At 41.9% G+C, this 25,869-nt stretch overlaps 1 protein-coding gene across 3 annotated transcripts in view; it reads right to left on the reverse strand.

Annotated features, from left to right (window-relative positions):
* Positions 1-16,925: 16,925 nt before the first annotated feature.
* The window catches only part of NOL10 (nucleolar protein 10), a gene marked incomplete at its 5' end in the record, with an annotated part of 51,859 nt that continues 42,915 nt past the window's right edge, over positions 16,926-25,869 (reverse strand). For all 3 annotated transcript variants that reach the window (XM_084262402.1, XM_084262403.1, XM_084262401.1), the window contains 3 exons: positions 16,926-17,252; positions 20,120-20,222; positions 25,365-25,612. In XM_084262402.1, the coding sequence (XP_084118528.1) occupies positions 17,133-17,252; positions 20,120-20,222; positions 25,365-25,612 (471 nt within the window). In that variant the 3' untranslated portion in view covers positions 16,926-17,132. The remainder of the gene's footprint in view (positions 17,253-20,119; positions 20,223-25,364; positions 25,613-25,869) is intronic.

Genomic DNA, 25,869 nt, shown 5'->3' on the forward strand with positions numbered 1-25,869 from the left:
GAGCTCTGAGCTGTGGCACTTAACTTTTCCTCTCACTTGCAAGGATACAGGATGAATCAACATCTGTCACCCAGCCATGTGATAAAAGGAGACCCTTGCAAAGAGTCCCTAACACTGAAGGCAGACTTTTATTAGAATAAGAAGAAACAAATTATTAACACTATTCTGCCTCTCTCCATGCTCCTGCCAGAGACATACCCAACTGCATCCAGGCTGCAAATTTAAAAGCAGCAGTAAACCATGGATCCTTACGACTATGATTAATTCTATCTGGGCAGGAAGAAAAAAAAACCCTTCAGAATTCAATGAAAAAGTTGCCACATACAAAAGAGATGTTGCCTAATAGTGGCCAGCTTTTATTTTATTAGAACTATAACACTGAAATTAGTTGCTAATGTTTTGAGGTCTGCCTTTGATCTTAATAATGTATGTGGTGAGAATTGGACAAATCAGTAATTGTCTCCATCTGGAGACAAAGCAGTTGGAGGAGAAGTCATTTCAGGATTCTCTGTAGTTGCTTAAGTAAATCCTAGGATGAGGGACATGCAAAGTTTGCTGGGGAAGGGAAAAGAGGAGGAGCTTGCAGTGTTGAACAGAAAAATGAACAAGAGTTATTTTAGGTGGGCCAGAAGCTGAAAAGGCTTGATTTTAATTACCTTCAAGAAAATGGCAAACTCTGTTTTGGCCTGCTTTATCTGCAGTGAGAGCCAGTGGCAGAGTTCCCAGCTGCAGGTGGCAAACCCACCCAAAAGGTTTGACAGAACCACTACCAAGAGGGAGGGGAGGCACGATGGAGGATTGTTTTTGGAGGTTTCCTCTGCTGTGTAAAAGCAGACATGTGACTGGAGACCTCCCTCTGAGCAGTCTGTTAACCACTTCCACTCACCATTCTGTGTGGAGTTATTCCAACCTTACCTGATGAAACTGTCCCAGGAGCTGTAAAATATTTAAATATTAATTCAGGGACAAATGAGTGACACTTTGTAGAGGAATGCTTTGACCACAGGCTATGGAGTACTCATTTCCTTCTGCAGTCCAAGCTACATTCGTCTGTAAAGGACACCAGTCCTGCATGATGAACAAGGGCCACACTACCCCAAAATATCTTGTGCCTCAGAGGTGATGAGATGAAGATTTCTCTAGTCAGCAGCTTTAAGAGACCTCGGTTGTCCTGCCCCTCCTGTGAGTGACACCCAAATCCTTCACGAGTCCTCCCTAAAATGTCTGGGGAACTCAGACCAGAACAATCAGAATCAGGAACACTTTTGAACAAACAGAACACTCCCTATAAACACTCGCCAGGATGCTGGTTGGGATGCTGCAATGTGACCCTTGATTTCCCTAATGCCAGGAGCTGAGGAGGACACAGGAACCGTAGCAGGCTGATCCCACATCACCCCCCTCGTCCTGCAGCTGTCGTGCGCTGGCTCCAGGATGCACCCAGCTTAAACAGAAGTGATGCCTTCGGTCTTCCCACATTAAATACAGCAGGACTTCTGGAAGAGCAGAGGTGTATTACGTCCTGTCAGGCTCTGTTTTCCAGCAGGATTGCCGAACTGCCACTGCTGGCAGTCAGGCTGGCATTCTTCCCACCAGGTTTTATTGCACAAACACATCCCTCACGCTCTAATTTTTTTGTGCCGTGCCTGCGCTTAATGAATGCAAATAACATAACAAAAAATAAACAAATGAAAGAAACACGCTCCCTAATCACTTCAGAGGTTGTCAGCAACAGTTGCAAACAAGCTGGAAATATTTTCATTTGTTGCTCTGGTTTCAAAAACATTAGAGAAAGATCTTGCCCCACAGGAAAAGGAGAAGGCTCGTGGAGGTGGAACGCGTTTAGGGACTGCGGGGAGCTGTTTGCAGTTATTATTTGTAGAACATACCTTAATGGAAGTACACTGAAGTGGTTTACTTGTGGTTCAAAGACTGGGTGTTACTCATACTTTAAGTGTGGTAGACACAGTGAGGTTGACTTGGGTGGGAGCCATCAAATGCTTCTGACTGCTCAGCCCCACAACATGCAATGATACGGCCATGGAAGGCATCTTCAGGTTTCTTCACAACAGCTATGCAGAGTCTAGAAGCTGTTTTGCCCTTAAGGAGGGATTTCCAGGCTTGGGTGTTTGTGGTTAGACACAGCTCTGGTCTCTTGGACTGAGGGCCGATGAGCTGGACTGAAAGTTAGAGGTTCAGCTGTCCTTCTGGCAATATTACTTGTCTGTTAATAACAGAGGCCCTCAAAGTAAGAAAAAAAAAAAGACTGCAGCTCACATAAATCTTCAGATGTTTTTAAAGAAGATGCAGGGGAATACACAGTAATTCACTACTCACTTGTACCTTTTCTTGCATGCAGTGATTTTCAAGTGCCAGTTCTTCCTGTGTTCTCTGAGTTACTGGGGACTTTGCTTTGTCTCTGTAATAAATTATTGAGATTTCTGGTCACCTTTTCCTCCCAGCATAGCCTGCTAGGTCTTTAAGTCCATAGCATTGAAAATGGACAGCAATCTTCTGGGGCTGGTTTTGTTGAGGGAGCAGGAGCCTCACTCAGTGGTAACTTCCCCATGGCATTGCCTTTAAGAATGTGTCCTCTGAAAGCACGAGCAGCAGTGTCTTGTGTAGCTGCTCTCCTCACCACCAACATCACCCTGCATCTGGCCACAGGGTCCTGTTGGTTAGCTTACAGCCCAAAACCAGAGTCATACCAAAAGGAGAAGCTAAGTGCAGTACGTAAAGGGTGAGACTGCTATCTGTCCTGCTAAGGCAAAACAGGAATGGAAAGCTCATGGGCCAGATGAGTTGTGAAACCATTCCTCAGATGCTTCCTTTGAATCTTCACCACTTCTGCTGCAATAACAGCTCGTGCCTACAGAATAGGTGACCGCAATTCCTTTCTCCCAAGGCTTGAAGCCACCTCGTTCTGCTGCTTGCCCTCCTCTGCAGGCAGGCTGCCAGGAACACAGCAGACTGACATTGGCTCTGGCGCCTGCAGACCTGGCTTAGGGTTTAGCCTGGCCTTTGAGTCACATCCTGGCGTGTCTGCTCTGGTGCACTTCAGAGGTGTAACTCACCCTTGGCCTCCACGGCGATTGCAGAGGTGGGAGGATTACATGTTGGCTGCAGGCTCTGCCCTTGTTTCAGCCATGCCTTCCCTCCCTTTAGCACACAGGACCCCTTTCTGTCATGTCCTGATGACAGCCCAGTGGGAAGAGAAGAAGTAGGCACTTTCACCCCTGGTTTCCACAAAATTGCAGGGAAAAGTATCAAAGTGACATTCAGAGGTCCCAAAGTCTACCTTCCCTTCTGACACAGGATAAGCTCTACCTACCCCACATCAGAGACACGTTTAGCTAACCTGCTCTTGAGCTCCTGCAATGGAAAGCTCACAGCCATCAGCATGCTCACAGCACCATACAAATACAGGCACACTAAAGGTACCTGCTCTGGTGCAGATAGATACCTAAGGAAGGGTATGAGGAAGAGCTCAAGTACAGAGTGATCATTCTCTCACTAAGTGCTTCCAGCTTCAGGCTATCACTGGTTTAAGGATTTCCTGAGCTGGAGATGGCATCTGAGTTCTCAAGTGCAGTAAATCTCAGTAGATGTATCACTTGTAAGCATGTCACCCCTTCTAGGGCTAGTATGTACGTCTGGCCTCCATAATAGCCTAAGATGACTAGCTTCACAATGTGTCTAGGCACCACATATGTAAACATTCCATATGTTTGTCTTAAACCTGCTACCAGATGATTTCATTCGATGGCACCTGGAGCTCACATTATGAAGATTATTTAATGGTAGCTTGGTAGCCTTCCTCTACACACTGTTCCAACTCTTTTATAGGCTTCTGTCATATGGCTGCTCATCTGCCTTTGTTTCCAAGCTGAAAAGTCCCACATGGCTTAATCTTTATTTGCAAGCTCGTTCTTCGTGTCTCAGAAAATGCCATCTCTCCACAGTGCACAGCTACCCCACACTTCTCAAAGTGAGGTGATCAGGACTGATCCTAGCACCCAAGGTACAGGAGCTCAAGTGTTTTATGTATAGCATGGATAACCTTTCTCCCAACCCCCCCTTCCTCTCATTTCTAATAATATATGACTACTGCTGAGCACGAAATCAATGATTTTAGAGAACTCTCCCTGGTGACAAGATCTCCCCTGAACACCAATAACCAGCCAAGAGCTCACTGCTGTGTTCCTGCAGCTGACAGGATTTTCCTGCCTGTCCCCATTGCTTTGCACAGCTGACATGCCACAGCTATGTCACAGTGTGCCATGGTGACATCACTTTGTTTTCTACCCAGGCTTATTGAATTCTTCTACAGCTCTTTGCAATCTCCTTTAGCTTTTACTTTCCTGGGTGACAATTTATCTTCCCAAATCACTTCCAAATACATGGAAGAGCACAGGGTTCTACACAGATCCCTGGGAAACCCCACCACCACCCTCCTCCTGCCAGGGAAACCACCCATTTACTGTCACCCTTTCTTTCCTAGCTGTAAGAACTTACTAACCCATAGGAGGGCCTCTCCTCTTACCCCATGACGGCTGTCAGAAACCAAGCCAAGTTTCCAAGTGAAAAGCCAAATAAATTCTTTGTAGTGGTTCAGAAAGTCGCGCTCTCTAAGTTACGGATATCCCAAACACCGGGCAGCTTCCGCACAAGGAGTGGCTGAACAGCTCAGGACTTTAGTGTGGAAAAGAGGTGATTTAAAAGGTCATGAAAGAAGCCTATAACATCAGGAGTGTTGTCACAGACAGGATGAAACAGGAACAGCTGTCTCACTGCTTTCTCAAAGCCAAGGACTGGAACGAAGCTCAAGGGAAGCCATGGCGTGAGCTGCGGCACTGGCAGTAGGAAGTCTCTCACTACCCAGTGGCAGTAGATGTCATGGACGCCAAGATCAAGGCTTCAAGGGGAACTGGAGGAGCACACAGAAGCTGAGGTACCAATGACACAGAAACCACATCCAGCTAAGCTGTCCTCAAGCTAAACGGCGCTGATAGCTGGGTGACTGTTAGGTAGAACCTGCTGCTGTAGAAACAAATGTCACACCACCAAGCAGACATGGGCTTCATCACAACTGTGCACTGCTCAAAGGAGTTTCACAGGAGAAGTACCAGCTTACCTGGAGATGCAGACATTCATAGTGTTTTTGTCTCTCCCCAAGCACTCTGACAGTTTGCAATCCCATTGCCATTTCTAATCCTATAACCATGTAGGAAACCCTTGGAGTTGCCTACAGACACTGAACTTCTCCAGGTGGAACTTCAAAGCCTTCTGCATATAAAACACAACCAAAAATGCCATTTAAGACCAAAACTGTTCCAAATTGTGGCTGCAAACATCTTTGTGAGCAGGATCCATGGAGTTTCAAGGACACAGACCACACAGCAGTAGATTCTGCTGGTCTCCCTTAGCTCATCAGAAGCAAAACAGAAGAAAAAATAGTCAGTGAATTGCTTTATTTATAATTTCTAAAAAATATTATCCTTTTTTCCCTCCTAAATTGTATCTTCTTGGAGAAATGTGTGACTTTGGTTTAAATCTGGAACAGCTGCAACAGAGGCGCAGACATGTTTTGACAAACGCTGTCTCTAATTAAATCACCAATTTCAGAGTAGGGAATGCACCTTTTTATTCCTGCCTTCCGCGTAAGGCAGAACCCATTTGCATTTAACCACCTTCCTGGTGCATCATGTGCCATTCTGTCAGGAAATCGAAGCAAAGACTTACAAGTTCTTGTATGTCAGAGCAGATGGAAACTTCAGCTCCTTCCCACACCACTCAAGACAATGCTCTGACAGAACCACTCACTGGTTCCGAGACACAGAAGCACAGAATGGTTAGGGGAAGGGACCTTAAATATCATCAAGTTCCCACCTCCTGCCATGGGCAGGGGCACCTCTCACTAGCCCAGGCTGCTCAAGGCCCCATCCAACCTGGCCCTGAACACTTTCAGGGACAGGACTGCCATCATCTTCCTGGCCAACCTGTTCCAGGGCCTCACCATCCTCCTAGTGAAGAATTTTTTCCTAGTATCCAATCTAAATCTACCCCCTTCTAATTTAAAACCATTCTCCTTCATCCTGTCACTACATGCCCTGCTAAAAAGTCCCTCCCCAGCTGCCTTGTAGGCACCTTCAGGTACTGGAAGGCCACTATAAGATCTCCCCTGAGCCTTCTCTTCTCCTGGCTGAATGAGCCCTGTATTCATAGCAGAGGTGCTCCAGCCTTTCAGTCATATTCATGGCCCTCCTCTGGACCCGTTCCAACAGTTCCATGTCCTTCTTGTGCTGGGGACTTCAGAACTGGACACATTACTCCAGGTGGGGTCTCACCAGAGCAGAGTAGAGGGGCAGAATCACCTCCCCTGACCTGCTGGCCACGCTTCTTTTGATGCAGCCCAGGATACAATTGGACTTCTGGGTGGCAAGTGTGCATTGTCAGCTCATGTCAGGCTTCTCATCCAGCATCACCCCCAAGTCCTCTGCAGGGATGCTCTGTATTGCAGCATCTCCCAGCCTGTATTGATGATGAGGATTGCCCTGGCACGGGTGCAGGACCTTGCACTTGTCTCATCCTGTCCCATTTTGGGACCCACTGTAGCATGTACTTAGGGAATGGGTGTGAAGCGAGGGAGCAGCAGAAGTCTTACAGAGCTTCCACTGTTCTCCTTTTCACTTTGGGAAATTACTTGGCAACCTGGAACTGAGCCTGTGCAAAGCATACAGTAGATCTGACTCCCCGAGGAGGGACCCTTGCTAGACCTGTGCACGACTCACCTTCGGCCTGTGTGGCAGAGTGGGAACCGTGGGCTACTCTGCATGGCCATTGTTGGGGGTCAGGGCAGCAGGCCACGAGCTCCTACACGGCCGTCTTCCCTTACCCCAACATGACATACTCCTTCCCCTCAACTCCATCCACCAGAATAACCCAGACCAACAGACCACCAGTAAACCGGACAGGACCTCGCAATTGTCACAGTTAACAAAGGGCCAACACCATCTGAACACAGGCAAACACCTTTGATGTCAGTGAGAGTGTGGCTTGCGTCAAAGCAGCAGTGTTGACCCTGTTGTTTTTGAGGCTGTGTAGGTGGAAAAGACAAGACCTGCAGGTGGAATAAAAGCCTGAAGAGAATTATTTGAGAAATTATTCAGTAACAGTTCAAAGCCCTGCATGTGGGATGAAAGCTGGCTTATGCTTAATAAATCTAAGAAATGATTCAGTAATGGTTCATCCAGTGCAATGAGTTCTGTGTAATTAATGTACGCAGCATCCATGAGAGCCAATACAAATTAAGCACCAGTCGTTCAGATTAACTTTCTGCCTTTGGGCTGCTTTAGTTACGCACCAAAGTAAGAACTATTAATTGAGAGGAAAGTCAAGTCTTTCTCAACAACAACATGCTAGTCAACCCAAGCTGCAGATCTGTTGTGGGGGTTTGGAGCATGGTCACCATAGCTAGCTCTCACGGCATCACTGCTTTGCTGGTTAAGCACGAGAGATCCCATCGATGTAACAGAATTTCCCTCTCTCAATGTTTGAAATCCACATGCAAAAGGTTGTTCAAAGAAAACTGACTGAGTAGCTTTCAAATTTCTTGCCTAACTTTGAGGCATTTGTATCAGATGCTTTGAGAGACCAACACTGAAATGCCTCAGAATCGTTATTAGCCCTTGTTTACTTATGTCCTTTGCCTTAGGGCTTAGTCCTCTCTCTGAACACCAGTGGCCAGCTTTGATTTCCTTTTTGAGACCCTTAATATTTCTGTAAGGAAATAAAATCTACTATGGACAGTTCTGGTCCTATTGCCTTTTGGCTTGGCGGTGAGGAACATTGCCTAGATCCCACCGGTAGCTTGCAGTACCTTTCTGAAACACAAAAAGTATTTCTAGATACACTGAACTCAAAACATACTGAGGGCTTTCAAGAGAGAGCAGGAAGACCACTCAGGGAATGCAGCGTAGAGGGTAGGCTGGAAGCCTGTCTGTTTCCAAGCTTCTGGGACAGCTTTATGCTGAAGATTTCTGTGCTGTGGTCAAAGCAGGGAAAGGCCTTTGTTCTCAAACACCTCTGAACTCTGAGCAAGCCTAGAGGCTAGTCTGAATTCTTGCCTTAGCCAAGAGGCAGAAATTTTGACCTATGGGAATCAAACAACCAAATAAAGTAGAAGTTTGTTGGCCGTGTGAGTATCTTGAACAATGATTCTTAATCCCATCTGGTTCTTCAGCCTGGCTGGTATCTTTATGTATTAGTTTAGATGCCCTAAAACATGTTACTCAGTGTGGTGAGATAGATGAAGTGATGTGTGAGGTAAGCCAGAAGTAGGGTTGTCTCAAAGTCAGAAGCTCCAAAGCTTCCTGTGATTAAGAAATTATTTCTACTCAGCTCCTATCAGCACTGACAGTAATTTTCATCCCACCTATTCCTACTTAGCACAGAAATTGGTTTGCTGTGAGGATTTAACAGCTGAAGAAATGAAGAGGTTGTCTAGTAAACTTCCTGTAACTGTTTTGCCCTCTGAATAGTATTCACTAGAAGCACTTTCCATCAGCTGAAAGGAGGCTGGTAAACCTGTTGCTGACAGCTGCTACTGGTCCCTTTCTTGGTGCTGTCAATGCCAAAGCATGCCTAGCCAGAAGGAAGGCAAGAAGGGTTGGGACAGCTCAGAACTTTGGTGGTGACAATCTGCAGGCACTTCAGATTGCTGCTCCACATGGGCACTCACTGACTCAGGCCTTGGGATTAGACAGTGGCACTTGTCAAACGCCCTGAACTCCAGGTGCTGGGGTTTGCAGAACCAGTAACTAAAGTTTGAAAGAGTTTACATTGCTATTTCTACCTGACCAGCCCTAGTAAACTTGTCATGCTGACTGGAGGAATCTGGTTTGTAGAAGACACTGAAGGACAAAAAACCAGAGTAGGTTGAGGCTGTTGTGGTAATTTGGTGGTAAAATGAAAAGCTACAAAGTCTTCACAGAAAATCCCAAACCAGAAGAGATTTGTTTCAGCTCTTAAAAATTTGACAGTTACACTGATAAGCTCTTTTCTCTGTTGGAAAGTTGTTTTAAGAGAAACATCTGGCCAGGTATCAAATGATTTTCTACCTTTCTTCTCTCCCTTCCTTCCCAGCTGCTTTACTGACAGCCTCACTAGGCAGTTACTCTTTTTCTAAATTCTCTCTTCCTATGAGAAATTCCTCTACTTTCATGGAGAGTGGTGGCCTCTGAAGGATCTCTGCTTCCCCAGACCTTCAGAAAGAAGGGGAAATAGTATGCATTAGCTGACACAAAAGGTCAATTATTTTTCTGCAATTAAGAGGAAGCACCTAAATATCACTAGAAACCAAGGCAGACATCCACCATTGGGCATTTCTCTCTGCAAATTGCTTCAGTAGACATCGTGTAACAAAGGAGAGTAAGGAGGGAAAAATGGTGGTGAGAGCGAGCTGCTTGTCTCAACTGTTTGGTTGGGACCCTGAGGCACAGTGTTCTCTCCACTTGGGTGTAAAATCTCCCTTGCTTTGGTCACATTCAACATGCACCATATACTAGCAGCCTTGACTTCGTGTCTATCCAAAATGCCACCAAAGAAGTCAGCTTTCATTCCCACCACTCCAGGGAGGCCCATGGTTTCTTGAATACCTGAAATATCCTCGTACCTCACCTCTGCTCTGGAGAAGTTTCCATCTTTAAGTTTTGACTGGAACGTTTCGTGGTTTGAAACTGACCACAGAAATAAAGGATCATCTCTTTCAAATTCTCCTAAATTAAGTTTCTCTACTTACCAATACTTCCAATTTCCTTCCTTAACTGGCTAAACTGAAGCTAACTGAGCCATACTAGTCCCCAGCTACATGCACACATGGGATATTACACACAGTGTTCTTGCCCACGTATCCTCGTAACCCAAACAACATCAGGCCCCATCCTAAGCACTGGAGCATGATCACCTATGCTCTGCTCCTAGTAATACTTAAATTGCAGCAACGCAGTTACCATGGCATTGTGCAGAAGCAATTTGTTGTAACCTGTCTAAAATATCCCAGACAGAGGGTACTTGCTGTGGAGATCTGTTTAAAACATTGCCTCATCTATTTAACAACAGTGTCATAGTCCTGTTGGGAAATGTGCCCTTTACATCTGGGAAAGGAGAAAAACAAAGTAGCTATGACGAGCATGGGGAGAACTTCCCTTTTGTTGCAGTTTACAAGAGTATCAGCAAAATCCTAATAGACAAGATAATTACTTTTCACCACAGTCTCATTTGCGTAAGTGATTAAAACCTTACAGGTAGGCATGCAGTCTTTTCTGACCCCTTCTGTATTCACTTCACTTGTGATATGAAGTCTCATATTATTACATATTACAAATGTTTAAAACACATAAGAAAATATATTTACAGAATAAATGTTGGTAAATAGAACAGATGTGATACTAATTACTAAATTCAGATGATATAGAACTTGAATAGTGAATCTTTTGTGTAGCTAATGTAATTGTGCATGTATGGAATTGTACATAGTAAAATCATCATACTGTAGTAAAATCATTGAAAAAAATCATAGAACAAAACACCCCCACCCAAAACACCCAGACCCTTACCAAAGCAGAGCTAGCACAGCAATACAGATTTACACAGGGCAGGAACAGTGAATTTTTTGGGGGTTAAAGCAACATTTCCCCCTGCCTACCCCCCACGACATGCACAGGAGTGCATGCCAGCTCTTCGAACCTCCCCTGTGAGCTTTGATGCCACAGCTCTCCACATCTCCCACCCACTCTTTCCTTTTTAGGCCTCGGTCTCAAATCTGTACGTTATCTGTACACATTTGTGCTATAGATCCCGATATTAAAACTGGAGAGTAGATAGGCACCCCAGAAGAAATAGCCAGATGTTAAAACAGGAGATAATAAGTAGGAGAGACAGAGCAGCTTTGGCAGAAACCGCTGTAGGGAAGGGAAGGGTGGTTCCAGGAATTGGGAGCATAAATTTTGATTAGGGCTGGGCTGGTATTTCCCACTTCAACTGCCTAGTTTTCTCTTTAATGAGGAAATGGGATTTTCACTTTTGCCCCACTCAATGAAGAATTAAATGGGAACAAGGACTTGCCTTCATCAGTAAGCTGACCCACATGTCACTTACAAAGCAAGACCATACTGAGAACGATAGTGTTTTAAACTCATACCTGATCTTGCTGTAAAGCTACTGTACTTAAAACTAATTGAGTGCAACTGTCAAAGGAGGTACAGCACTTAACGCCTGCAATTACTTCTTTCAAACAGCAAGAAAAAATTACTCCTTTCTGAACATGCTCAGGGTCGATCCCCACCCATGCAACACTGCCATCTGAAACACCATGCAAAGAACAGGAGGCCAGATCCTGAAAAACAGTCAGCAGCAGAGACATTCCTGAATGTAAACCAGTATTGGTGATTTACAGCCACTGCAGTTTTCACTCACTTGTACCCACACCGCTTTACCTCTCTGCGTGTGAGCGTGCAAACTAGTCTATACCAGGGGACAGCCACAAGTGTTTTGTATGGAAATGCCACTTCCAGCACAAGCACAGGGTAACCTGTGACACATCAGCCACAGAAATTTGCCACTAGACCCCATGTGGATCAAGGACCAGGGCCAAATTAAAAAGCAAAGGAGGAAGGAAACGATACTAAAACCGAGCTAACACAAGCAGTGTCCCCAGAGAGAAGAATGGGGCAGAGAGAAGGCCTAAATTATAGGCCTGGGAATGGGTGTGGAAATCAGCAATACCCAGTTTTATCAGCTCACAACAGAGTGACTTACAAACCGCGTCGCAAGGTTTACAGTTCTCCATCTACAGTGTCTTTAAAACACAGGGATTTTTTTCCTCTGGTTGTAGGAACTGCAAGCTCTGCTGAATCTTATTTTTTTTCTGCAGGCTCTACTCCAAGTCGTTCATTTTGGTGATACAACTACTTCGTGTTCACCACAAAGAGGCAGTTGTTGAGTAAAATGGGCTTTGAAACACAGAGATAACTATCAAGAGCTGAAGTTTATTAATAGATTTATGTGCTTTATTCAGCTTTAAACCCCCATGCTTCCCAGGATCAGACAAAATATATTAGCTATGGAAACAAGCCAAAAAAGGTATTTAATGTTTATGAAAGAGATAAAAAGATAAAAACTAGTGAGTGATTCAGATGAAGGACGGGACAACGGGGGAAAAACGACACCACTCAATTAACGCTACATGCCTCTTCTTATGCCCTACAACCATTCAGGGAGTCATTAGGATAGAGAGGTCCTCTAAAGTTCATTAGTCCGTTGCTCCTCCTCAAGGCAGCCTCCAATATACCTGTGGGGTTCCTGCAGATGTTTAATCTAACATCACCAAGTCTTTCAGTGGGCACTGCCCAATGTCCCCAGGTAAGCAGCTACACTGTCCTTCTGCATCTGAAAGGTGGCCCGTCCTTCTTGGAATTCAAGTCTACTAATTTTCCCATCTGGAAACATGGAGAACACAAACGTAAAGGGCTGCTGCAAAGCAAGATGGAGCCACTGGAAAACTGTTACACCTTCCCTCACAACCCTTCCCAAAGTTGGTAATCTGAAATCATTCCCAACTTAAACTCCATATATAAACAAACCCCATGAGGATAAAAATGTCTATATACATTTTACATGCTATTTATATGGGGAATTTTTTAATTGTACTTCACTATTTTATTCAGATATTAAAGATCAGCAGTGTGGTAGAGTAAATTCTTTCATCGTTTGTATAAACTGATGGATGCCCTCCATGTTTTCAGACAATTATACCAGCCACAAGCACACAGCATGCTTCCTGGATTGGTAACAAATAGTTTTGTTTCAGTGTTTGCTCTATGACTAATAGCCTATCTGAAGTAAAATATATGACTTGAGTAATAAAATACTGAAGTCTCGGTGATGCATCCCATCCAGATCTTTTATTTCATTAGTATTTTACTCACATTTAATTACTATCTCTAAATTTATTTATAAGGAGTTTTTAAATTGATTCTCACCACTAAATTCTCACACATATGAAACAAAGTTTTCAGGACACTACAGCATCTGATCACTCTTACCTTAGAGCACGAACCTTCAATGTCAAACAGGATCCCAGCAGCTGTTCAGATTCAAGTAATGGCAACACTGGATCAATACAGTGGAAAATTAGGTCTGAAAAAATTAGGACTGAAAAAAATGGTTGATAGCTAAGAAATGCTTGCTTTGGTTGTATTACAAAGTTAATTGGTTGCAATGATGTTGCATTAGTATGTTGGATTCTATTGAAATTCTCAGATCCTCCTTCTACTAGCTGTTCAGACCAGCTTTAACAATCCCAATCCCTACCTTACCGGTCTCAAGAATCTACACAGGGTTCATGCCAGAGCCCCATGTGGGACCTTAAGGCTCACAGCTGCTCCCCAACCTTGCCAAGGGTTTGGCTGTCTGTGCTCAGGGAACAGTATGGCCAAGCTAATGAGATGTGGGAGAAGGAGCTGTGAACAGCCTTGCCAGACTTGCCCTGTCTTTGCTTGAGTGATACACCCTTGCTCCTTGCCTGAACTATGCTGCAGTGTGCCCTTGCCTGCCCAAGTGCCTCACTGATCCTGACCTGCTCACTTGACCTTGGACCTGTCTTGCTATTACACACTTGTGTGCCTGGTCTGTCGGTTGAACCTCACTGCTGTCACCCTGCTGCTCTTGCTGTTTGGTAGCTGCAGTGCTGCACCTCCTGCCAGGGAGCTCACTGGTCCTGCATGCCTTGTCACCCTGAGCTCCTGGCCTGCCTTCCCTCATACAGCTGCCAGCTCCTGCTGCTCCCCATACCTCAAAAAGCAAGGCTTGCAAGGCCTCTTCATCCTATTTCACCAAAAAGCTCTTGGGCTCACATGTGTGCCAGGCAGCTTGTAGCTCACCTGTGTTTCAGAGGTGTAAGGCTGGACACCTTGAGGAGCCATGCCCCACTGTGAAACACACACATCAAACACTTCTCCTGACCAAAGTGAGCAGCACAAAGCACACCAACATCTTTCAAACCTTTACAGGTCAGATTACAGCCTCAGAAATCCACTTTTCTGGGTATCACTAGTTCTAACAGCTGACGATTCATGGGAAAAAGTAGCCTGAAATTAAATATTAGTTCAATTAATTTATGAATTTTTAAATTATATACTTTCTTCCTGCTTTAGACATTCCAATACAGGCAGAGGGATACACAACATGACACATCCTTCCTTCAAGGATATGGCCATAGCAGGAAAACACCCCTGGCACTACAGATGAATTTTTGGTTAATTCTCTCTGGTCTCTCAAAACCTATACCAACTGCTGGTTATCCAGCAGAGCACAAATTCAGTCACAGCAAGATAAGGAGCACACAGAGCTTTGGCTCTTCTCCACCTGACACCAACATCCTGTTCCACCATGATCTCATGCAAGCCCCAAGTAATCCACCAGTGCACAAATGAAGAAACTGTTGAATGAAGAAGCATCCACAAGGCAGCTGCTCCCAGGCAAAGACAAGCAGATGAATTTACAACGGAGTACACCCCTGCTCCTTGGAGAAGCACATCACAACCAGTTGTTAACGTATGCTGTTCACCAATATTCAGATTCTTGGGCCAACTCTCAGGTTCATTACTCACAAATGCTCTCTGTGACCTCCAATTTTCTAGAATCATTCTCCAGAACAGCTGGTATCTATTACTTACGTTACCTCTACTTAGCCTTAATCACAGTCACAGTCCTATCTTTCTGGGCATCTCACTGGTTATGCCCAGTATATTTAAGCACAGTTTAAAGTACATCCCAAATATCCTTTATGTGAAACAACCAGTGTGCAGTTTGCATGTGCCTTCTCCCTAATGCAGTCCTTCATAAGTGGATGAAAATCAAAGCCTACACTGATCTAAACCAGTGTCAGTCATGAGAGTCTCAAACCAGAGAACGCTTTTTAAGCTGAAGTTAAGCAGGTCAAACCCTGCTCGCTACTATCAAGCGGATGGACAAGATCTTGTTTTTACTGCTCTTAACAACCAACAAAATCATTGCTGAAATAAGGATGCTTTAAACTATAAATGCACCTCTACCTCTTGATCAAACATAAACGGATTTAGGCCTTCCATGAAAAGAGGAAGACTCCTCCAAATTCCTGTTCTTACAGTGCCAGGTTTGTCCACCTGATCCCTGGTTTGTCCCCTAATCCTCTCGGTGTCAATCAGAACGGTGGCGAGTTTCCCCCATTGCTCTTTCCATATCCAGTGTAGATATGGATATGAAGCAAACACACCTGAACTGCATGCAGATAATTTCCAAGAGATAACACAATGCTCCAGGGCAAGATGTTACACTAGTACAAATTTTAACTTGTCGCTGCACTTGGATTTTAAAGGTTTGAACATCATCAAAGGACAAGACTCCAAAAAGAGGGATATATCCTGGAGCAACCACAACTACATTATGTTTCCTCAGTGGCTAAAGAGAAGTAATAATGGTACTTCTTGATATGCAGCAGGGGTGAGACTGACACTGAACTACTGGATAGGTCTGTGTTAAACAAGAGGCACGAGAAGCTTATGGACACTGCAGAAATTTGACAAAAAATAGATAATGAGGGACTCATCCTTCAGCTGATGCAAGGACAGAGAGGTGATGGTTACAAGGTATGTTTTAAAGGTGCAAATAACAGGAGCAAAAGGCATTTTTAAATTAAAGGAAATAATATAATAAAAAACAACAGTAAGGAATTAAAGCAGATAAAATTCATCAGTAGAAGAAAATAAATTTAACCATGTGACTGATTATTCTACCATCTTAATAAAAAAGCACCAGGCTATGGGTAACCAAGGTTTTTACTGAAATAAGTGCAAAAATTCTATGGTAAATCCTGTCCAGAGACCTGATCAGATTAATTATCTCTGGTTTATAAAGCTAAACTTTTGAGAACCTCCCAGTCTCTGAAAAAGATTCACAGTGATGGTGAGATTCACTGATTCTTGTTGGATCTACAGTTCAGTTTCCTGGATTTAGGAAAAAGAAAAAATTTAGAGCCTTTTAAAAAGCAATCACCAAAGCTCCTTCAGGATCAACGTAAAGAAATTCATTTTTGCATTAAGTAGTGAACTACTTAGACACATGATTAAGTTTGCAAGATAAAAAACAAGAAGAGATGCTGTATCCTGGTTAGCAACAAGCGTTTTGTTGGGAATCAAAGTCATACGGAAATGACCGATTCTTTTCAAATGTAGGTTTTAGTTTCTTAACCTATTTAAGTACATTTAACTTTCTGAATAATAGGAAACTACTGTCATGGCCTTCATGTGCTTGTTATTTGATTGTATACAACTTGATCTACCTTGAGCTATGTCTGGCTTATCAAAAGATAACAAACCTCATTCTTAGGATTCTAGTAAAGGCAATATTGAAAAAAAATAACTTAGTAAGACTATCCTTCTGAGATTCACCTTTGTTCATTGGTGTGGCAAGAGAGGTTTCCTTACAGAGTGCCTTTGCCCAATTTTAAGTTCCTCTTTCTCAAGCGGTGGTCTCTCATGATGACCATTTGTATCTCGTCCTGGCCTAAGGCAATCCAAGCATATAGAGTCAAAGTCAGTTTTTGGAAAACAAAGCTGTCTGTCATCCTTCAAGGGAATTTTGCTGTGCCCTTGTAAAGATAAGTTTTTAGACAAAATAACTTACTGTTGATCTTCTATCTAAGCATTCATAAATAATGATTTGAGAAATCAAAACCCCACAACTTTTAAGTTAAGTAAGAGACAGCCAATCTTGCTGTATATAAAATTCTTATTTAGAAAAGATCCAGGGTTACACAATAACCAGTCGCTGGTGATTTCTGCACAAATACAGTTCACACTGGAATTTAACACACACCACACTTGTAATGTCCTTTGGTCAGTATTTTACTCTTATAAACTTTCAATAATTATCACAGGGTTTAGCAAGTTCTGGTTGTGTTCATCGATGAATCTGAATCCAAGTACATATACATATACACACACATCGGTTCTGTGTCTCAATTCAAAAAAGTCCCGTTTTCAAATAAAAAAAAAAGAGATAAAAAGTTTCTTAAAAAGTCCCCATAAAATAAATCAGCGGAACAATCGTCCTCTTCCACGTTTACTCTTGAGATGATTAGCAGAACGCCTGAGAGTTTTCCTCTCTTGACGATGTTGTTTCTCAGCTTCCTGCTGTTTCTTTTGCTGCTCTGACTGGAATATTAAAAGAAAAATAGTCTTAGGTTCCTGTAAACTTATGTATCACCTTATTGTTCAAGTATCTCTATATAAACTCAGAGTTCTATTAGGGAAATCTGAAAATGTTATTGTAAATGGTCCCTTGCTATCTTGTCTTATACCTACCTGTTGATCCTGGGTATCCCTAGGCGTTACCATGTGAGAACTTACATTTAATGCACTTAAGGTAGAGCACAACTTGAGGCTATTTAATGTCTACTTTGGTTAACTAGTATTACCACATTAAATATTTGCACAAATGAATTTTAGAAAGACAGAACAATTAGTTAAAATTGAAAAAAAACCCCACCAGGTTATCTAAAAAGTGTTCTTAAAAGGTCTTGACAGAGTGCTTAACATGCTGTATGCAATTCTAGAAAGACTTTCCACATGAAAATAATTTAAAGTCTCTGCTCCTGTGGCACATGTTCTATTAATGTTTTTCCTGTTCATCAAAAGCATGCTGAAAGGGTTTAATTTACATACCACATAGATAAAACAGCTCTTGCAGCCACACACTATTTTCTTTGGAAGACGAAAGCTTGTCTTCAAACTAAGCATAAACTGGAACAAGCAGACTTGAACTAGCCAAGCTCAGGCAAATGTCTGTGCTATAAAATACTCCAGCAATTACAGCAATTTCAAGCCCAGCACTGGATAAACACATTAACAGCGTGACAGAATCACTGGATATGCAGCCATATCCCCACTGCATCTAATTCTGTAATCAGCAATTCTCTTCCTGAATCTCCCATTAAAGTACCATAGACAACATTTTGGCTCAAGTGAGACATGAGCCAATTTACCAAATGTAGCAATAAGCCCATACCAGTATCACGGTAATAAAAGCTAGCAGGCTTCAGACATGGCTGGAATTTATTGTATCCCTCCACTGCAAGGAGGGAAACAAGAAACCCACTACATTTAAAATGTAAGTAGTTTCTCTTTGTCTCCAGATTTTGTCTGAAACAGTCTTGAGAAATCTTACTTAATACAATGTTGACTGCTACTGCTAGTGTAGTGAAAACGAATGATCTATTGATTTGCAGAGCTTTGGGGTTTTCTTCAGAAAAAAATGCCCTCTGTGCCTCCCTATTTGTGCCAGTACTTAAGTATTTTAGAAATCCTGCTATTTTCTTAGATCTATTTGCTATGATAAAGCATGCTGAAATTGGCAGTCAGGATGTCACGGTTTAGGAACCATACTAAAATGCCCTGAGACCTAAACTGTGAAATATAAGTGACGAACAATTTCTCCACTGGATCTGTCAGTTGCTGGGCATTTGGGAAGCTGCTAACCTACCAAAACCGCAGCAGCCAACTTCAGTCTCAACTCCACTGACTTCCTCAACACACCTGCACTTTAAGGAAAAGGCTGCAGAAGATCATGAACAGAGTAACACAAAAATCCCTGTTTCAGTTTGCCAACTTTATCTCTTCATCCTCTGACAAGGAGTGTTGAGACACAGCACACTGCATAGCAGGACTTCTTCCTAGCTCTCCCTGCTCCATTCCCTGGGATTTCTGAAGATATACACAGGGGTCGTTTATTTCAGAGAAGACTTGTAAGTCTTATTTTGCTCTTCTGTTCATAGGAGACCAAATCTCCACTTCATGCATTATTTTTCCTTTAATTAGACTTAAAGGTGCTAGTTTCATTATTCAGTACCTTAGCAGTTTAAAGCCACTACAGAAAAAGACTCTGCTTTCAAAGCCCTGCAAAGCCCATTTCATCAGCTGCCAGACACTGACATATCAGTTACAGCAGCTGGTAGAGTCCCCAGAATGGTTATCCTACACAGCACCACAGAGGAATCTGTGACTTATTCCACAGTCAACACATCTTAAATTCCAGCACCACAGGAATCAAAAACAGATGAAAAAAGCCATCTACAAGCAGACAATAATCAGGTAAAACTAGAAAGATAGAAACAGTCCAATACACTTGGTTATTAAAGGTTTGGGGGTTTTCAGGCATACCCAAGTTACAGTCAAATGACCATGTAGCCATTCTTCTGACAGCAGTTTTACTGGTGAGAATAACATCTGACCACAGGTAAGGAGAAATGTGTAATAGCAAAGAGGCTTATCTGGGGAAAAATCATTTTATCTGAAGTACATTTTGTCAGCTCAGGTATGAATTAATGCCGGTCCTCAGCTTTCATTACGTGTCCTTTCCTCAGTTCTGAAAGGTTTTTCTAGAAGATGGCTTGTGTTCTCCAGCAGTAGCAGATGCACACACACATTTATCTCTGCCCACACTACAAAGTAATCACCTGTCTGCGATCTACAAAACTCCTCAGGATGGGAAATCAAAACCCTTTGGGAAAGGCAGATAGGCAGCAGTCAACCACACACTTCAAATGGAATTTGGCAAGCGGAACAGGACCCGAGCTCGTTCTTGTGGTCGGTGTTACAGAAGTTCAGTGACAAAGGTGGTTTAGGAGCTCTCTGTGTCATGCCGAGACCTAGTAACACTATCAGCCCGTCACCTACAGCACCCTGACCGCATCTGGACCTGCAGACCAAGATCTGATCAGTCCTGGCACAGAAGTCAGGTAAGGTCACAAGCTTCTGATGGTATGTCTGCAAATAAACTATTAAAAGACAGAAGCCAGTATTTTCCACCGGAACACAAGATTTTATGAGTGCTGCTTGAGTTATAAGGGTATAAACACTCAGAGTACTACCGGAGGCTTTCATTCTCTTGGCAAGAAGCAGGAGAGTTGGCAGCTTATAAAGAAATGAAGAGGGACATTTGTTTGACGGTTTTAAAGTTCCTGTTCTTTCATGCAAAAACTAAAGTTACTTGTGTATTATCTTAAAAATTATATATAGCTCACCTTCTTTAATTTGAAAGTTGCCTGTTTGCTGCCTACTGTGGTATCAGACACATTGAGCGTGCCAAGTTTTTCTTCAAGCTTTAAACGATCTCCAAGAGTTTTCCTGCAAAGAATAATTAACATTAGTTGCTATTCTTGCCATCTTTTTCCTATATTGAAGGCTGATAATGCAGTCAAAACTAATCTCAATTTCTCAAAACCTTGAAATACCAGAACTCTAAAAAAATAAACATTCAGTAAACAGAAAACCAAGTTCAAATCATTTTCTTCAGATATTGCTTTCAGTTAAAACATTTAAAATTTTTTTTTAAGTTCATGGTTTTTTCTTCTAAGAAAGCAATAGCACTCTAGTTGAGACAGAAACCACACCCTTCTATTGCTGTAGTTTCTATGAAATTTTAGAAAAAGTCCAGAATAGCCAGCTGCAGTAAGAGATACATACACAAACAAAAAAATAAGGCTAGGTATATTCAGTTTTCTTGAAATCTTGTAATTTCTGAATTTGAAACACTCTCAAGGGAAGAAAATTATCTTGATTAGAAAACAAATTAATTTATCACCAAATGGATGACTTCAGTGACAGAGAGAAGCCACTTAGCCCAAATAATTCACTTCCCAGACACTGCACCCACAACAGTCCAGTGCAATTAGTTTTCCAAATAAAAGAACAATGCAAGCAAGTAAATGCAGTAACTAAGACAGACCCTGATCCCAAAGAGGAGCTCCAAGTGAGCCTGCGCCTTCATGCTCATGGTACTCAGGGGTTTGTTTCTGCAAGGGACCTGTTGTAGAGCCTTTCCCTTGGGCACTGACCTCCAGCATTTCTATGGAGGAGGAGATAGCTGTTGTGGCCAAAACCAATATTGCTCTCAGCACTCTTCCACTGGAGGTTAAAGCCCCCACAAAAAACACATGGACATGCTCCAGCTGCTCCAGGTCACAAGCTGATATTTAATATCACCCTTACTGACTTCACTACATGCTTGTAAACGGGAACAGCTGGGGAGTGGAAATGCACCTTGTTCCTGCATAGCCTCCAGCACAGGGGTGAGGCAGGCAGGGATGGTGCTGGCTCCAGCCAGCCTCCCTGAAGGCACCTCTGAGTTGTAACAGGGCTCGTCCTTCTGTAAGGTGGATTCTATGAGTAGGTAGTGCCACCTGAGAATACGATGCGGCTTGTACGAGCGAACCCACTGTGTGATGGGGTCATTTGCCTAACTGAAAGAGAATTAGTTTCTGCATTTGTGCCTTGTTAGATCTCTCTCTGAAGAGGGCTGAGAGACATTTGTTGTACAACTTTTAAAGCGGAAAATAAGTCATCACTAAACTACAGACGATTAGCAGCCACCAAACTCAATGACATTTGCTCTGGATGAAGGGCTCATGGACTGTGGCCGGTGCCTGAAGTCTCTGAAGTCCACTGCATTTTGGTTAATGAGCCATTTTATGTAACAAAGACTTTACAGAGTAACAATGAAAAATTACTGTCAAGAATTACTTTATTTCTCATGACTAGGTACTTTGATTGTATTTTTTTCCTGTAGTATATTTTTCATTGAGTACATGTAAAAACTTGTTCCATCTGTGTGAATCGGGAAGACAAGCTAAGCCCCAGAGCTAACGATGGCAGCAGATCAGTCACTGACACTCTGGTGGGATTTCTACATTCAAGTGAAGTCCCATTTTTCTCCCCTTTGAAAGTGAACTGGAGAAATATGGCTACTGCCCAGCAATTATTTAGCATGATTGCCTAGATACTGCTTCAGTCAGGAGAAAAATTAAAAAGAGGAGATACCAGCAAAATGCTGTGGGGTTGCAATTTTACTGAATAAATGCAAGTATGTCTATATTTATCTGAAAACATGCAGATCTCAACTGATAGCGAGCTGCACACACCAATGCACAAACCCAACAGCTGGCTTGTGTGTTGTTTGTTTGTTTTTCTTTAAATCATCCTAAACAAATTGATTCAAGGGATACATTAACAATGTTATTAAAAGCAACTTCCCCTGCCCTACAGTAAAAAACAAACAAAAAATTTGCCCAGGCAATTCTTTTTTCCTCATTATAAAGACAACCATTTTTCAGGACTTTTCCTGTCGTTTTACTTTAGCAATACCTTGGAATGTCAACTATGCTTTTGTTGGCTTTTGTTGACTCCCTTGGCCACTTCTGAAGATGTATATGTTGACTCTCACACTTTATAAAGCATGGCTACTGTGGTTTTTAGTTTTGATATGCTCTAAACCTCAGTAACAAACCTTCTGAAGGGAAATCAAGACAAAAGAGCTTTTAGCATACTGATAAAAACTCCTTTTAAGGATTCACTTTAAGTTACTGTGTAAGGAACTTAAGCACTAGGGAAGTACAATTTTGAAGGTTTCCATGTGTAAGCATAAGAGTCCAAAAAGTGAAAAATGAAATGTAAATGGATTTGAGAGAAGGCTTTTTTTTTTTTTTTTTACCATGAGTAAGTTTTGCAGCTTTTCTGTACAAAAAATAAATACACAGACTGTTGGTCTATGAAGAAATTCATAGTACGCAGCACTGCTTTAGAAGCTGGGCTTGCAGCCGTGCTGAGTCAGGAACATGTTGAAAGAAACACCCAGCTTTATATAAGTCATAAACTGTTTCCTCAGGTAGAACATTATATGATTAGAAGGAAAAAAGGAGAAAAAAAAAAAAAAGAAACACCTAGCCATTAAATGCCTAGTGAAGGTATTAAGGTACTTAATTATATTGGTCACAGAGCGTCATTCCCTAACTTGGATAAATCAAATCAAAGACAAACACGCCAGCCTCACCAAACTGTGCACTCCACTGCAGTCTTTCCAATTTTCAGTACATTACTTGAATTAATTATTTTTATGCTGAGTGCTTATCAATGAATCAGGCCAGCAGAAAACACATTTAAGTGTTTTCTTCATGAAGTTCTAATCTGTAAAAATGCCCATTAGCCAAACAAGTTAGCTCACAACTCAGACTAAGTCGATATGACTACAGAATCTTATCAGATGGAGGCTATAAGAAATACTAGCAATTAATTTTGAAATTCTGTAGAATTTGAGGGGCTGATTATAGAACTAATTGCTTAGACAAAAAAAATCATAGAAAGATAATTTAATGATAGCAACTCAGGAAAATATAAAGGATGTAGTGCTGGTCATTCTAGTTTATCTACAATTTTCTCTATTTTTTAAATTTTAAAAAATTATTTCACGTTACATCCCATGTGTACACCTACCACACAGAGTGAATCTAACCTAAGCCACCCTAATTATGCATCATGCCTTGCAAAATATTCTGCAGGCGTTTGTCATCGCTGATATTCCTGAATCCACTGGACAGGTCTGTGGTACTTGCTTTTGCTTTTCACAAGCTGAAGCAATGATTCTTTTTCTCCCTCTACACACCAGGTGAAATAATTTACTTTGTCCTGTGTCACACTGTACTATTCTTTTCCTAAATGTTTCTCTTCCTTACACCTGTCTTGGCTTATTCACTTTGCTTTCAGTATGTTCACATTTAAGCCTTCCATGTCTTGAACAAAATGAAATCTTCATAGTTCAAACTAAGAGTCCTTGTGAATTTCCTTTAGAGGTCAGTAGCTGAATTTGTGTATAAACAGTATGGGAGTAGGCTGTATCCATACTGCCTCTGGGGAAGGATTTCAATGGCAGTGACAATACAGTGCCATTTGACCAGTTTCTCAGGCTCCTTTCAAGTCACTTGCTAGCATGACTATAAGTATAATGAAAATATCCTTAACCTACAATACTGACATGGTGTCCAGAGGAGATTTTCTCCTGATAAAGAAAAAAAACTGACAACAGTAAAAAGTTGCTTCATCTTCTGGAAGAAAGAAAAATAATCAGAAGAAAGTTGATTTAGAAATCTCAGAAAGTTAAGAGTCCAGAATGAGTGGTTATATTCAGCATAAAGAACAAAGAAAAAAATCCCTGTGTAAAACACTAGCTTATAAAAACAGCTAAGGAAAACACAGGAGTAGTTCTGCAGAACTGCTATAAATCCCAATTTACAAAAAATGTCTATTTAAGTAAGTCCTACACGTACAATATGGAAATCACGGACTACTAGAAATACTGTCTCAGTAATACTTAAATATTCAGCCTGCCCCTTAAATGTACAAGTTTAACTGGAATTGTGATGTAAATTGGTCTTTATCAAGTGCTTCTTGACATGCCTCCAGAAAATTTCCATCATGAAACAACTAGGTTGTAAAGCCAGTCATTAAAGACATAAAGAAACAGCCCCATTATATATATTAATCACTTCCTTTTCTTTGACTGTATTATTTCACTCTAAGTAAAAATGCAATGGCTGTAACGAGATCCATCTAGCCCAGCAACTCATCTCTAACATTAGTCAAAATTCTGGTCTGCATCGAGGGTGCTGCAAAAACTCTGAAGCTATTGTCTTTCAAGGCCTTACTATTAGTGTCTGTGCTCCAAATAATAAAAGGTTATTAAATCTCATCTTCTAAAGGGCTCAACTCACTTCCCCAAAACCCAAAAAATTGTATTTGCCAGCACTAACCACCTCAAGGCCAAGTCCCTCAATTTGACAGGCTCCTTATACAGTACCCAGATATTTCAGCTGGTCATCAACTTAAGGAAATCCAAATAAATAAAAAAATCCAAACAAAACTCCCCACCTTGAGTCTGATTTTTGTACTAAAATACCACAGAACTAAACACATGGAACTAGTAAGACCTGACAATGTAAGGACAATATAGTTTGAGAGTTTCTGGATGCCACTCAGGCAGAACAATTTTTCTTTTACCACCTTTTACTATCTACCCCCAAAATAGTAACTAGTCATGCAGTATCCTACATCCTTTTAGAGGGTCAGATGAAAAACATCCAGATTGTCAAGCTCGATCTGACAATGGTTGCAAAATATAACCAAGTCTCATAGACATCAGCATTGTTATTTGTGAGAGTAGCAGTCTGCTGACACTGAGCAATGGATCCCCAAATCTGGCTTGAAGTATTAATCTCCTACTCATCTGTGTTGTCTCTCTGCCATACTTTAAACATGGTATTTTTTTAAACTACAAAATGAAGCTTTCAGCAAGGATGTCACTTTAAGTTATATCCCTGAACTGCCAGATGTGGCTTTACTAGTAAGTGCTTCCAAGCCAAAATGCCACTGGCCTGTCTCACAGAGAAATACTTGAGCATTGTCCACCCCCAGCTATTAAAAAAAGAACATTAGTCTTACTTCATTAATTTTTGTTTTTTGGCAGAGTCTTTGAAGCTTCTGAATTCCTCTCCTTCTTTAATCTCAAAAAACTGAGGTTTCAGTAATGTTTGCTGATCCTCCTTGAGCCTTTCCTGCCGCTTCACTTTTTCCTCTTGGCGTAGGAGCTTGCGCTGTTTCCTGACCTCTTCAACCCAGCCTTTTTCATCATCTGAACTCTCCGAACTTTCTGCATCACTTGCTCTTCCTTCTGGTTCTTCCTCGTCTTCCTGCAGGCAAAAATAGTACAAAATAAGAAATCACTAACTGATTTTGTTTGCAAACCATTCCTGCAATTAGAGCACATGACAGCTTTTACAGACACAGTTGAAGAGAACTAAAATCTGAACAAAAGAAGTAACAGCAAATGAAGCAGAAGATACATTATGAAATTGTTTTTACCTACATGTTTTATGTTTTTCAAACCTATATTCATGTAGACACAATATTGTTCACATCCAAAAAACGAGGATAACATTACAAATTG

This window comes from Gallinula chloropus, assembly GCF_964237585.1.
Source record: "Gallinula chloropus genome assembly, chromosome: 3".
Classification (NCBI taxonomy): Eukaryota; Metazoa; Chordata; class Aves; order Gruiformes; family Rallidae; genus Gallinula; species Gallinula chloropus.